This window comes from Chiloscyllium plagiosum, unplaced genomic scaffold (assembly GCF_037043375.1).
Source record: "Chiloscyllium plagiosum isolate Xiang-an unplaced genomic scaffold, Cpla_swu_hap1 HiC_scaffold_18, whole genome shotgun sequence".
Taxonomy (NCBI): domain Eukaryota; kingdom Metazoa; phylum Chordata; class Chondrichthyes; order Orectolobiformes; family Hemiscylliidae; genus Chiloscyllium; species Chiloscyllium plagiosum.
The window spans coordinates 70,048,317-70,062,367 of record NW_028270156.1 but is presented as its reverse complement, the minus strand read 5'-3'; the positions used below and the strand labels follow the sequence as shown (position 1 = coordinate 70,062,367).

The window sequence follows — 14,051 nt, the reverse complement described above, 5'->3', positions numbered from 1 at the left end:
CTGGGGTGTACAAAGTTAAAAATCACACAACACCAGGTTACAGTCCAACATGTTTAATTGGAAGCACACTAGCTTTCGGAGCGACGCTCCTTCATCAGGTGGTAGTGAATAGGAAAGGTTTGGAGGGATATTGACCAGGAGCAGAGTACAGAGTAGAATAATTTTTTATTTGTCATTTTTACCATATACTGGTACAGTAAAAGCGAGACAGTGTTCCTTCAGCACCGAGGGTATTACATGGACAGCATAAACTACACACTCGTACATGGCATAAAGTGCATAAGTGCAAAACATGCAAGTTACAATGTAATAGAAGAACGATAAATAATAGACATTTTTCTAGCAATAATTTGAAGTCATGCAAAGAATTTCAGATGGAAAAGAGTCCAATCATACTGTGTTAAGGACTTGGGGGAGGAAACTGTTGCACAGTCTGGCCATGAGAGATGGAATGCTCCAGTATTTTCTGCCAGATGGCAGGAGGGAGATGAGTTTCAGTGAGGGGTTTATGAGGTGATCCACAATGCTCTTAGCCTTTCGGATACAGCATGTGGGGGAAATGTCTGTAATGGAGGGAAGAGAGACCCCGATGATCTCCTCAGCTATCCTCACTATCTGTTTAAGGGTCTTACAATCCAGGTTTATGCAACTCCTGAACCAGGCAGTGATGCAGCTGCTCAGGGTACTCTCAATGAACTCTCTGTAGAATGTAGTGAGGATGTGGGATGGGAGATGGGCTTTCCTCAACCTACACAGAAAGTAGAGATGCTGTTGGGCTTTCTTGGTTATGGAGCTGGTGTTGAGGCACCAGGTGAGATTCTCTGCGAGGTGGACGCCAAGAAATTTGGTGCTCTTCACAATATCCACAGGGGAGCCATCGATGTCCAGCAGAGAGTGGTCTCTCTGTGCCCTTCTGAAGTTAGCAACTATCTCTGAATGTGGACAAGATGAAAGAGACAGGGTGTTGGCTCTGCACCAGTCCATTAGCCGCTGCATCTCCTCTCTGTATGCTGACTCGTCATTCATGCTAATAAGACCCACTAAAGCCATATCATCAGTGAACTTGATGATGTGATTTGACCTGTACATCACTGCACAGTCATGTGTCAACAGGGTGAACAGCAGTGGACTGAGTACATAGCATGCTCAGTGTGATGGCATTGGAGATGCTGTTCCCAATCCAATTGACTGAGGTCTCCCAGTCAGGAGGCAGGCAGGTGGGATTAGTTTTGTTTGGGATTATGTTCAGTGTAGACTGGTTGGACCAAAGGGACTGTTTCCATGCTGTATTACTCTATGACTCTAAGTCTGTTGAGGATGTAACTCGATGGTTAAGGGGAAACAGCATGATGCAGTGCATTTGTGTTTTCAAAAAGCATTTAGTAAGATGCTACACAAGATCTAATGACATGATCTTAGCACTTGGGCTAATAAGTGTAATGAATTGAGGAGTGGTTAATGGACAGAAAGAGAAGAATTGAACGGGACATTTTTGAGTTGGCAGGCCGTAAATAGCAGGGTACTAGTACCTGGGCCTCAGGTATTTATATTCTATATCAATCGTTTAGAAATGGAGGTTGAGTGTAGAACATTGAAATTTGCTGACAGTACAAAATTAGACAGGAAGGTAAGTGATGAGGAAAATGCAAAGAGGCTGCAGAGGAATTCGGACAGGTTAGATGGCCATATGACGTAGGAGCAGAAATATACTATTCAACCCATCAAGTCTGCTTCACCATTCAAATAGATCATGGCTGATTTGATAATCCTCAACTCCCCTTTCCTACCTTTTCCCGATAATTCTTGATTCCCTGTCGATCTCAGCCTTGAATATACTAATGACCCAGCCTTTAGAACCCTCTGTGATAAAGAATTCCACAGATTAACTGAGAGAAAAAATTCCTCTTCACCTCTGTCTTAAATGTGCGACTCCATATTGTGAGATTATGTCCTCCTATCCTAGATTTTCCTACAAGGTGAAATGACCACTTCACATCTACCCTATCAAGTTCCCTAGGAATCTTATGTTTCAATTAAGTTACCTTTAATTCTTCTAAATTCCAAGGAGTACAGGCCCAATCTATTCAACTTCTTCTCCTAAGACTATTCTTCCATGCTTGGTGTCAGTCGAGTGAATCTTCTTTGAACTGTATGTGTTTGCGTGGTTTTCCTTCCACAGTCCAAAGATGTGCAGGTTAGATGAATTATCCTTACTAAATTGCCCATAGTGTTCAGGGATGTGTAGGTTAGGTGCATTACTCAGGGGGAAATGTCGACCAATAGGGTAGGGGAATGGATCTAGGTGGGATATTCTTTGGAGGGTCAGTGTGGCCTGTTTCCACATGTAGGGATTCTACGATTCTATATCCATTGTCTTTCCTTAGATAAGCAAAACTGCTCACAGTATTATGGCTGTGATCTGATTGGTTCTTTGTATAGTTTTAACAGAACCTCCCTACTTTAATACTCCATTCCTTTTGAAAGGAAGACCAACATTCCATTTGCCTAAGGGAGGAGAAAAAATAGATAATGACTGACTCAGTGGTTTAACATTTTGTTTAGAGAAAATATGAATCTGTCAGTGCAGACATAGGGATTGAACATTGGAAAAAATATTAGCTGAATGGAAAGGGTCTATTTGAAGGATAGACTATGAAGGACTAATCTAGTCAAATTTATTGAGCTAACAAAAACAGAACTGAGGAAGGGTTACTAGATCCGAAACGGTAACTCTGATTTCTCTCCACACATTTTGCTAGACCTGCTGAGCTTTTCCAGCAATTTCTGTTTTTGCTTCTGATTTCCAGCAGTTCTTTTGGTTTTTAAATTTATTGAGGTGATCACGAGCATGTAGCTGGAAACTGTCAATCAGTTTTGCCTGTAGTGGCTTCCTGAAAGCATCCAATACAGTTCCAGATTGTTAATAAAAATGAAAGTGTGCAGAATTAGAGGTAACATTTTAGGTGGGAGGTGCAAGTTAGAGGTAAAGGATATTCTCTTATTGCTCATCATTGTCCACCAATGTTTCCCCGTGAATTTGTTCTGAGGGAATTATCAATAAGCTTTCATCCAAGTCAAAGAGATACATAGGCACATTTTCACAGTAAGTTGTTTGATTGGAGCCAACAGCCACCAGCTCCCCATATCCACAGCTTCCCGTATGTGCCAGCCTCTTGAGAACCCTGACAACACCTCTCTGACCCACTCACAGGATGCTTCGGTCCTTCACTGCTGCCCTTGGGCTGCCCCAGTAACTCATTGTAATGATGCAGCAAGGACACTGTGCTCAGGGACACACACCCAGCTCCCAGAGAGCAGGGAAGGGGGTAACAAGTGGAATGACAGGGGGCACAGAGAAAGGCAGCATATATGCCAGGGTTTCAGGTTGATGCTTAATTGTTCCTGTGCACAACAGGAGTTTCAATGAAGCAAGATAGACATGTATATTTCCAAATCCTTACACAACGCCCAATAGTCTCTCTCAGCCAAGTTGAAGTATTGGTCCAACTGCAACAGATGTGGAGAAAGACATGACACAGTGATTACAAATGTAGGTCAACAAACTTATCACTTGTACTATCACTTGCTGCTTATGCTGTTTGCCGTGCAAGTAGTCCTGTTTAGTGGCTTCACAGGTTGACACCTCATTTTCAGGTCTGCCTGATGTGTTCGTCACATGCCCTCTGGCACTCTCCATTGAATCAGAGTTGATCCCCTAGCTTAAGGATACGCTGGGCCATGAGGTTACAAATTGTGCTGGAGCACAATTCTGCTGCTGCTGCTGCTGCCGTTGGCGCACAGCGCCTCATGGACGCTCAGCCTAGAGTTATCAGATTGGTTTGAAATCTGTCTCAAACAGATAGCGCCACACAACATGATGTAAGGTATTCTCAAGATAAAGGGTGGGACTTTGTCTTTGTCTCGAACAAGGACTGTGTGTTGAGCACTCTTACCAATACCGTTATGGCCAGAAGCAAATTGGTGAGGATGTGATCAAATGTGTTTTTCCCTCTTCTTGGTTCCCTCCCACCTGCCACAGATCCAGTGTAACAATTAAGTCCTTTAGGATCTGATAGTTCGATCAGTAGTTCTGCTACCAAGTCACTCTTGTTGAATACGTTCTGCACCCTTACTGCCATCAGCGCTTACTCCAAGGGATGTTCAGCATGGAGAAGAGTTGAATCATCGACCATTATAGTGGCAGTATATAGTGATCAGCAGGAGGTTTCCTTGGCCATGTTGACCTTGTGCCAGGAGACTTCATGGAGTCCGGAGTCAATGTGGAGGCTCCCAAGGCAACTCGCTCTCAACTGCATACCACCGAGTTTCCACCTCTGCTGCGTCTGCACTGCCAATGGGATAAGACACATCCAGGGATGGTATCTGGGACATAGTCATACATATGGAATCATACCTAACAGACAATGTCAAGCTATTGCTTGACTAGTCTGTGAGACAGTTCGCCCATTTTGTGCACTGGCCCCCAGAAGTTAATAAGGAGAACTTTGCAAAGTCAACAGGGCTGTTTCAACCATTGTTTTTCTCGGTATCTTAGTCAGTGATAGGTCATCCAGCTGATTTCATTCTTTTTTTCTAGTGATAGATGCAACTGATTGTCTCACTTTCAGAGGGCAGTTAAGAGTCAGCCATGTTGCTGTAGGCCAGTCATCAGTTTCATTCCTGTGAAGGACATTAGTGAACCAGATGGGACTTCCCAACAGTCGACAATATTTCCATTTTTATCATCAGACTATTAATTCCAGATTGTTTTTGAAGTTCACGTTTCACTATCTACCGTGGTCAGATTCAAACATGGGTCCTAGAACATTACCAGTCTCTGGATGACTGGTACAATGACACTGGTACTGTCGGTCATCACCTGCCATCAGTGGATTTGCCACTAAGAAACCAGACATACCAACTCCTGCCATTTTGTTGGATGACAGCTGATTTCTTGGTGAAAACAAGCATTTATTGCTATCTCACGAAGAGAGCTCTGAAGTCTTGGGATTTTCACAAGTTGCAGTATCCTTAAGCCAGTTACCAACTGTTAAACCCTTGATTTCTTTGGCTGACTCCAGCGTAATGTCTGCACATTTGCACTGGATTAGATTGAAATGAAACCAAGTTAATAAGCTATTACTCTGCATTTGCCTTTCAATTGCTGCTCAGAGAAGCAGGTTAAAATTGAGTTATTGACTCTTTCTGCTACTTGGTGACTTTGTTACGGAGAGTAGATCTTCAAGGCCCCAAGGTTGCCTTTGGTTTCTTTTCTGTATATTGTGCTCAGCTGCCAATCTTTCTCCAAATGAAATTTAAACATTTTTAAAGAAATATTTGATGATTGTTAAATGCATTGCACACACAACATTACACTTACTGAATTATACATTTTCCTATATCAACTTTTGCATAAAATATGCATTATATGCCAAGATACGTACATTTGCAATAAAATTTTAAAAATTTAATGTAACAGAGCTCATGATATAGACCAATTTATAATCCATTTTTAAAAATTAATTAGACTTTAATTTGCCTGTACTTCTATAAATTAAAATGGCCGAACATTGAACATGATTTTTCTTTCAAAGTATTCAGAATACTGGGCAGCACAGTGATTAGCACAACTGTCTGACAGTGCCAGCGACCCAAGTTCGATTCCAGCCTTGGATGACTGTCATGTGGAGTTTGCACATTCTCCCTGTATTTGTGTGCATTTCTTCTGGTTGCTCCAGTTTCCTCTCACAATCCAAAGATATGGAGGTTAGGTGGATTAGCCGTGCTAAACTGACCCGCAAGTGTTCAGGGATGTGCAGTCTGGGTGGGTTAACTGTAGTAAATGTGGGGTTTTGGGGATAGGATGGGATTCTCTTCAGAGGATAGGTGGTGACCCAATCAGTCAAATGGGATCTGCCTGCACTGAAGGGATTCTGTGATTCAATACATGGAAGATATTGATTTTCATGTTCAGATAATTAAATGCAGGAGCATTCATTTTAATATATTAAAGTTATTATTATCTACATATGCAGCTTCCTGGTGTTAGGAGGATCCTTATTGATGTGTTTGAAGTGTCACCAATGGTTTTTTTTATACAAGTGATTCCCCTGGAGACCCAGTGAGAGCCAGTTTGTCCTGAGTCTAGATGTTGTTGTCACATCGTCATCTACAAGTGAACATGTTTTGAAATATTTGGCACTTTCAATAGAAGATATATGTTTGGCCTTGTGATACACAAGTGCCATCTGTGTCTTGGCTGCTTGTGTTCTCCTCGTCAAATCTATTAACTGGAACCGAGCAATAGAATCATTGACTCCTGGTCTCCTAATCAGTCTACAGGATGAGGGAGACAGTTTAACGATATTAATGTGGGGAGCCAATGTACAAGGTTCGCTTTCCAATATCCAGAACTGGAGAATTGACAAATATAGACGCATTCAACTCACTTTCCTTCTTTATGGAAATGCTAAAGCAGCCTTATCATCAGCAAGTCATCATATTTTGACCTTGTGCCAGAGAAGTGATGCATTGTTTCAGCACACTCACTGTAATACAAAGCTGAGAAAACTATTTTGAATAGACATTTTTCTTTATTCCTTCATGGGATGGGGCAAAGCTGTTGCTACTGTTGCCTCCAGCTCCTTGAGGCCTCTCTCCACCCCCACACTCATCTCACCTCATGAGAGGCTTAATAACAATACACACTTCCTTATCATTCTATCCCCAAAGAGTACAGTCACAGTATCCCTACTGTGTGGAAGCAGGGTATTTGGCCCATTGCATCTCTGAAGAGCATCCCACCCTGACCCTCTGAAGAGCATCCCACCCAGACCACCACCTCATCCCCATAATCCTGCATTTCACATGGATAATCCACCGAGCCGCCACATCCCTGGACCTATGGGCAATTTACCATGGCCAAATCATCCAACCTGCACATCTTTGGACTGTGGGAGGAAGTCAGAGCACCTGGAGGAAACCCATGCAGACACAGGACAAATGTGGAAACTCTACACAGTCACCTGAGGATGGGGTCAACCCGGGTCCCTGGCACTGTGAGGCAGCAATGCTAACCTATTGCCCAGTAGGCTTTGACCAATAGCCTTTAAGACCCAGAAGCTGCCAGTCTCTGATTGCTCACCACATAACAATCAAGGCTGAGGAAGAATGCAGTCCCACAACTCACAGATCCCATTTTTTTTTCAGTTACCAGGATGACCAATCAAATATCTCTGGTTTGAAGCAGAGATCTGTCAGGTTTCTTAATTAACACAACTACAGGCTTATTATCAAACAGAATGTTTTAAATAACAATAGTATAATTGGTTAACATACACAGTCAGTAATTAGGAAATACAAATATCCCAAAGACACACACACACACACACACGATTTCTCCGCAAGGATTGGTTTTCTGACACAACAAAAACACTGAGGCTATGGGTTGTACTTGAACACAAAAGAATAAATCACAGGATGATCCAGAGGCTGTTGCTCTGATGTTCTGGCATATATAATCAAGTGACTCATTATGCATCATTGTTTCTGAAATCTTCTGGACACAACTTACTCAGGAACTACAATCTTGAGATGTTCTTTTGAAAGAGCGATTGAATAAACTGATGTAGCAGGTTTTCTTTTCAGCAATGAGAGATGAGCTAAGCAGCTTGTTAGGTCAGTATTTCTCCAGCTCAGCTTGTTCTTAGCGGGGACGTTGTTCCAATTGGCCTAGATAAGACAAGAGCCTTCTCCAATCTAGTCACAGGTCTAAATAGCCCCAGCAGAGTCTCCAGCATAGCAAACCGTTATCGCAAGTTATCTGATTTCCAGAAAGCCTTGTTAAAAAATTCTCCGATGTGCATAGTAAACCTACACGGACCTCCTTTAAAAGATATCACTCTAAGTATGTCCACTAAAACTGGAAAACCTGGAATTTCCTGTTCTTCAGCCAAACCTTTGCTGGAAGTACACTATAAAGGAAATTTATTCTGTTTTTTGCACCCAGGTTAGAGCAGCAAAGTGAGAAATTCTCAGCTGTTGTGTATTTGTTTAAAATTACATTTCTGTTCTTTGGTTCCAAAGAGAAAACTCCCACAGAGACGATTCCCCTCCTCCAGGGAGAGGTGGCAGTTTTAGTGATGCTCCCAGTGCTAATGGACCTTGGTGAAGTACGCAAAGATGGAGGTAAGCTGACACCACACTTCATTCATTAATGCAGAGGGTTACAATTTGAACTTGGTTAAGATTGGTTGTTTGGACAATGGATGATGTAGTCTGCACATTTTCATTGCATCCATAAAAATTCACCTTGGACTAGTTAAATGTAAGATTCTGATCTCATAGCCACAGGAACGTTGACACCTTTTCAAAAAGACCATGGTATTTAAAATTTCAAAGAGATGGAGCAAAGTAAATGAAAATGAATTTTTTTTTAATGATTCATTAGAAGAAAGAGACATACAGCTCTTTTACACTGTTCAGTTTGGATCGAAATGAATTTACCAGCAGTCAATTATTAAGCCCCTGATTGAGTTAATTACCTGCTTTTTGTCAATGATCAAGAAAAAGTCAGAACACAGGTTGCACATTATTTGGTTACAAATCTTAATTTTACAATTAACATTGTTTAGTATGTATGCATAAGTGTTAGCAGAGTTATCTTATATTTGAGGTTGTGAGTCATAAATGATTGAAGGTAATCAACAAAATGAGTAGCATAGGTTCCACAGGCTTTACTGTATCTCTGTATAAATCAATGCTAATGGATATTGAGTAGTAGTTGTAGCAATAACCAGATTCTGAGGTTTTAAACTGGTACAGTTACTTTACGCTATTTTCTAAAATAACTTGCAGAATAGCAACTTTAAGTAACCAGTCAAATAGCTGAAGTAATCAAGTGTGATTAACAATATGCAGGGTTCACACAACCTTACAAGTGCTGAGGTTGCCTCCCATTGCCTTTCGCCCTGAACAGCGTGCATTTGCTTCCAGAATGCTAAATTGCGGAAACCCTTTGTGGCAGCATTAACTGTTCCATTTGGATCTTCAGTTCCATAAGAACCTATCCAACACAAGAGTAATAATTACTGAGCTGATTTCACTTTCACCTTTCGTAATCTCAGACTACTCGTAGCACTACCTTATACTGAAGTGATTTTTACAGCAGCTCAGCAAACATTCTTACAGAAAATGTTTCAAGGAAATAAAGTCTTCCTTTAAGTGGCAAAGACAGAAAACAACAAAGAAAACCTACCTTAGAATGAGCTGTGTGTCCTAATGCCGTGGTACCTTTCTTGTTTCAATTATCCATTCAATTCAGAATTGATGCACTAAGCCAACAGTAGATTGGCACCACTTTTACAATTCACACCTTTCCCACAACTTTTGTTTTTTACATTTATGAGGAGTAGTGATCCATTTGAATCTCATGATAAGTGCTCCTTCCCTCGACCTGATCCAGGGATGATGACTGAAAGTGAATTGGTTCAAAGCCTATATTAATTATTCAAATCAGTCTTCACTTTAACAACTGAGGACCTCCATTGGTGTAAGGATGTGACATCCTTTCCTATCCCACATTTGTGGGTGGCCCACAAACGCCCCCTTTTCCTGTCCTTGCACGGTGTGACAGTCTCCCCCTCACCTGTCCCTGCACCGGTATGACGGTCTCCCCATTCGCCTGTCCCTGCACCGGTATGACGGTCTCCCCCTCACCTGTCCCTGCACCGGCATGACGGTCTCCCCATTTGCCTGTCCCTGCAGAGGTGTGACAGTCCCATTCGCCTGTCGCTGCACGGTGTGACAGTCTCCCCATTCGCATATCCCTGCACGGGTATGACAGTCTCCCCATGCGCCTGTCCCTTCACAGTGTGACTGCCCACTCGCCTGTCCCTGCCCGGGTGTGACAGACTCCCCATTCGCCATCCCTGCAAAGGTATGACTGTCTGCCCCCTCACCTGTCCCTACACAGTGTGACAGTCTCCCCATTCGCCTGTCCCTGCATGGGTGTGGCCGTCTCCCCATTTGCCTGTCCCTGCACGGGTGTGACAGTCTCCCCATTCGCCTGTCCCTGCACAGTGTGACAGTCTCCCCATTCGCCTGTCCCTGCATGGGTGTGGCCATCTCCCCATTTGCCTGTCCCTGCACGGGTGTGACAGTCTCCCCATTCGCCTGTGCCTGCAAGGGTGTGACACTCTCCCCATTTGCCTGTCCCTGCACTGTAGTGACAGTCTCCCCATGTGCCTGTCCCTTCACAGTTGTGACTGTCTGCACATTTGCATGTCCCTGCACGGGTGTGACAGTCTCCCCCTTCGCCTGTACCTGCACGGGTGTGACAGTCTCCCCCTTCGCCTGTTCCTGCACGGGTGTGACAGTCTATCTTCACACCTTGGTGGATGATTGAATGGTTGTGTTTTTTTCATCATTCCCACATTGGATCTAGAGGGAACCAACTGAGAGGAAATATTGACTTCCGGGGAGAGTAGTGGAACTCAGATCATACAGACTAGGCAATGCTTTATTAGTTAATAACAATAATCGTCTCTCTCCTTTTGATTCTCTTCCAGGTATTCGTGATTATTTTTTCCAACTGGTTTCACCACTTTTCCAAACTGAAATGCTTGATTCTGACATAGGATTCGATCAGTGTTTATACAATCAACATGTTGACCTGATGACGATTGAAATTTGAAGTTTCTGATTGTATGAGCAATGTTTTTAATCACTGGCCATTAGTATCTCTGAGCTGGAAATCGAGGACAGCCCAGGCACCAGCAGCAAGAGATAATCATTATTTACAGAGTTGAGACCTGAATGGAGAGCCAGTCTGTAAATGACAACCCAAACAACCTCACAACAGATATTCTTCATTCTCGTATCCTGCTACTGACTGGGATGTGTTCAATTTACAAACAAGACTGTTATACACTGATCTGAGATTTAAACAGAGTCCAGGGCCACACTTTTAATGAGAGCTTTATTTCAATTAGCCACACTCCATAAACACTCGCCTCACTGATTACTAACTTCCCATATTTACACAACCAATTCACACTCAATTAACTCTTCATTAATATACCCATCACTTATTATTTCATTCCATTAGGCTTGAGACATCTTTTCACACCGTATTAGATGATGATAAAGTCTAAACCTGGAATTGAAGATTAATCTCTGCGACAGATGAAAAAATCTGAACGGGCAATGATGAAATGAACCAGGCAGGTTTCAGAGAGCATGTTCACTTTCCTAGTGGATTGGGAAGGCTGAGTCATGTAGATTGATTTATTAGATTACTAATGAGGAATGGGCCTGGATGGAGGAACTTGGGGCTTTTTAAATTATTATTTACTTAAGGGACATGGGTGTTCCTTAATTGCCCTTGAGAAGGTGGTGGTGATCTGCCTTCTTGAACCTGCAGTCCATGTCCCTGTAGGTACACCCACAGTGCCCTAAGGAAGGGAATTCCTGATGTGATGAAACTTTTGAAAATACATTCAGATGTGGCAGTCTCAAACACGAGGTTGTGCAACTCCAAGACCTTCCCCAGGCTCTTAATCCTTGTGATGTGTAGCCATTTCCTCATAAACGATCTGGACCTTTGAACCATTTTGTTCTTTTGCCACATTCACACACTGTCGATTTACCTCCATTTAAGGCATTGCTTCCCAAAATTCTTTAGTTGATGGTTGTGTTTTGAGGATTCAAAATTGACCACTCAATGAAAGCTGTAACAGCGGAAAGGTTGGGGTGGGTGGAGCTGTGAAATAGGATGGGAGGGCTTGTTAACTGTGATACAACCATGGGGATAGAGGGCATTGGGGAGATGACAGACAAAATTAACATCTTCCCACTCTCCCATCTTAAAGAGATTTTTGATTAATTGCATTTTCACTGGCATCTTTAGAGCAGGAATCAGGCCTTAAAGATTGGCCAATTAGGTCATGCCTGCCTTTGAAATTGTTTGATGACTTAAAGGGGCCACCCAGCTGTTAGACCTCAGTTTGAGCTCAAGAGTAGCCATTACAAAATCAGAGCTCATAACTCCAGAACAGGAGCTTCCCACAGTTCGGAAAACTCCGATTGTCCAACAAAAGAAATCCACTTTGAGTTGCACATTGGGAGTGACTTTGACAAGACTCATACCTATCAAAAGAACCTTCAATTCTCTTGAACTCAATGCAAATGTAATTTGGAGATTTCTGATAAGTAATTGATGCAATTTCACTCAGAAATCAACGTCCCTGTGTAGAAAGCACTTTAAGATATTTCTCTGAGACTCGTTCCCATTTTGACGTAACGTATTTCTCCTTTACGTGAGAAATAGTCAAACTACTGAAGATATTCGCTGTGTCGTAACTGCGTTGCTGGAGGCATCACTCAGAGGGATGGGGAATGAAGGAGCTTTTCTTCAGGTTTTCCTTAAAGATACAGCATAGTTCACTTGATTCGATCAGCCATATTGACTGCAAGGTAGGAGCAGTGCCAATCGTAGTCTAATCATTCTCACTTGGTTGGTCCAAACACCCTATCTCCTCTGATTTATCATTGAATAATATGTAGCAGAGCAGTCTGTGAAGCAGCAGAACTTTATTTTGTACATGTATGAAATATATGCTGCTTCGACCTCATTGCAGTAGTCCCTTATAATTGTACTCAAACAGATCACCAACACTTCCTCCAGGGGCCAGTCTGTGGCCATCAATCACAGCCCTTTCAATTTGTTTTTGCTCTTAGAGAATTGTAAGCAGCCAGTGTAATAGAGTCTTTGTTCAACATGCACTTGCCTATTACTCCTCTACCATGAATTAATGCAACTTGCTAAGAGTATAGAGCTCAGTAGTGCCCTCGAAATGGGCAAAGGGATAGTTCCGTGTAACAGGCTGCTTGACAGAGGTTTGAACCATTGGAAAAGGTGTAAATAACTATGCTGTAGAATAGATCTCTGAGCATTCTACTCAGAACATACGCGATTTTTGTTCATATCTGTAATAAAAAGTTTTTATATAACTTACAGGTGTATTGTTAATTAATTCCAAATGGGAATTGGAGATCTTATGACTTAATTCTATGTTCCCCTCCGTATCATCCCGGCTAGTCAGTATAAAATGTAATATTGACGTTTATGAAAATGGATTAAAAATTACAATGGGCCAGAATTTGATAACAGACCTAACAATTTATGGATAATGCACTTAGTTAATAATGTGCAAATTGGTGAGCAACTTGTGGCAAGGAAGAATGAATTGTAAATCACCACATGTTGCAGAATTCATCCTCCATTATCTTTGTGAAAACTGCTGCTTGTACCTGACCACTCTGTTGTTGTTGTTATGGAGTCACTGCAATTGCATATTAATTGTCCATGAAACTCACCACAGAAAGTGGTATCCATTAATAGTATCAATATCCTTTTAACAAAATGACAATATAAACTTGTGAATTTTGTATTCTGCTAGTAAATTGGTGTTATTAAGAATATCGAATTTTACTTAAATGCTATTTTCCAAGCTATCTTGTATATCTCTCTCAGTCCAGCTTTTTCTCTGCCTCTCCTTCTTCCTCTTTCTGTGCATAATTTGGCATTGAATTCACCCCCTTTATATTTCCCTCCTCAGTGTTTCCTCTCTTTGTTTCTCCATCCCTAAGGCTGATTAGTTAAGGTGAGACAGTTTGTCTCATTTGCAGATCTCCCAGGTGCTGCCTTGGCCTCAAGATGGTGTCATTGCCTTACAACTCCAGCAACTTTATGGGGAAAATATTTTTTAACTAAGAAGTGAGGAAAAAGTTTAAGAAATGAGCCCCATCATTTTACATTCACAGTGAAACAAACTTAAATTTGCAACTTAACAGTCAGGAAACTTTGGATTAAATCTTACATTTTGTTTTAATTACGTGCAAGTTGTGTCAAGTTTTTTTTGGGAGGCTATCCGTGGTGAAGCCTAGCGAGTTCTCTGACTGGATTTTACCAAAATTGTCCCATTAATTACGTACCCTGCCCTGATGGCGTCCCCTCCAATTTCCAACGGAGCACCCTTCCCGGAGCAACT

At 42.0% G+C, this 14,051-nt stretch overlaps 1 protein-coding gene across 1 annotated transcript in view; it reads left to right on the top strand.

The window, feature by feature from the left end:
* The window catches only part of trim44 (TRIM family member 44), a 114,589-nt gene extending 101,578 nt beyond the window's left edge, over positions 1 to 13,011 (top strand). The window contains exons 5-6 of the mRNA XM_043706263.2: positions 8,086 to 8,187; positions 10,569 to 13,011. Of these exons, the coding sequence (XP_043562198.2) occupies positions 8,086 to 8,170 (85 nt within the window). The 3' untranslated portion in view covers positions 8,171 to 8,187; positions 10,569 to 13,011. The remainder of the gene's footprint in view (positions 1 to 8,085; positions 8,188 to 10,568) is intronic.
* The last annotated feature ends 1,040 nt before the right edge of the window (positions 13,012 to 14,051 follow it).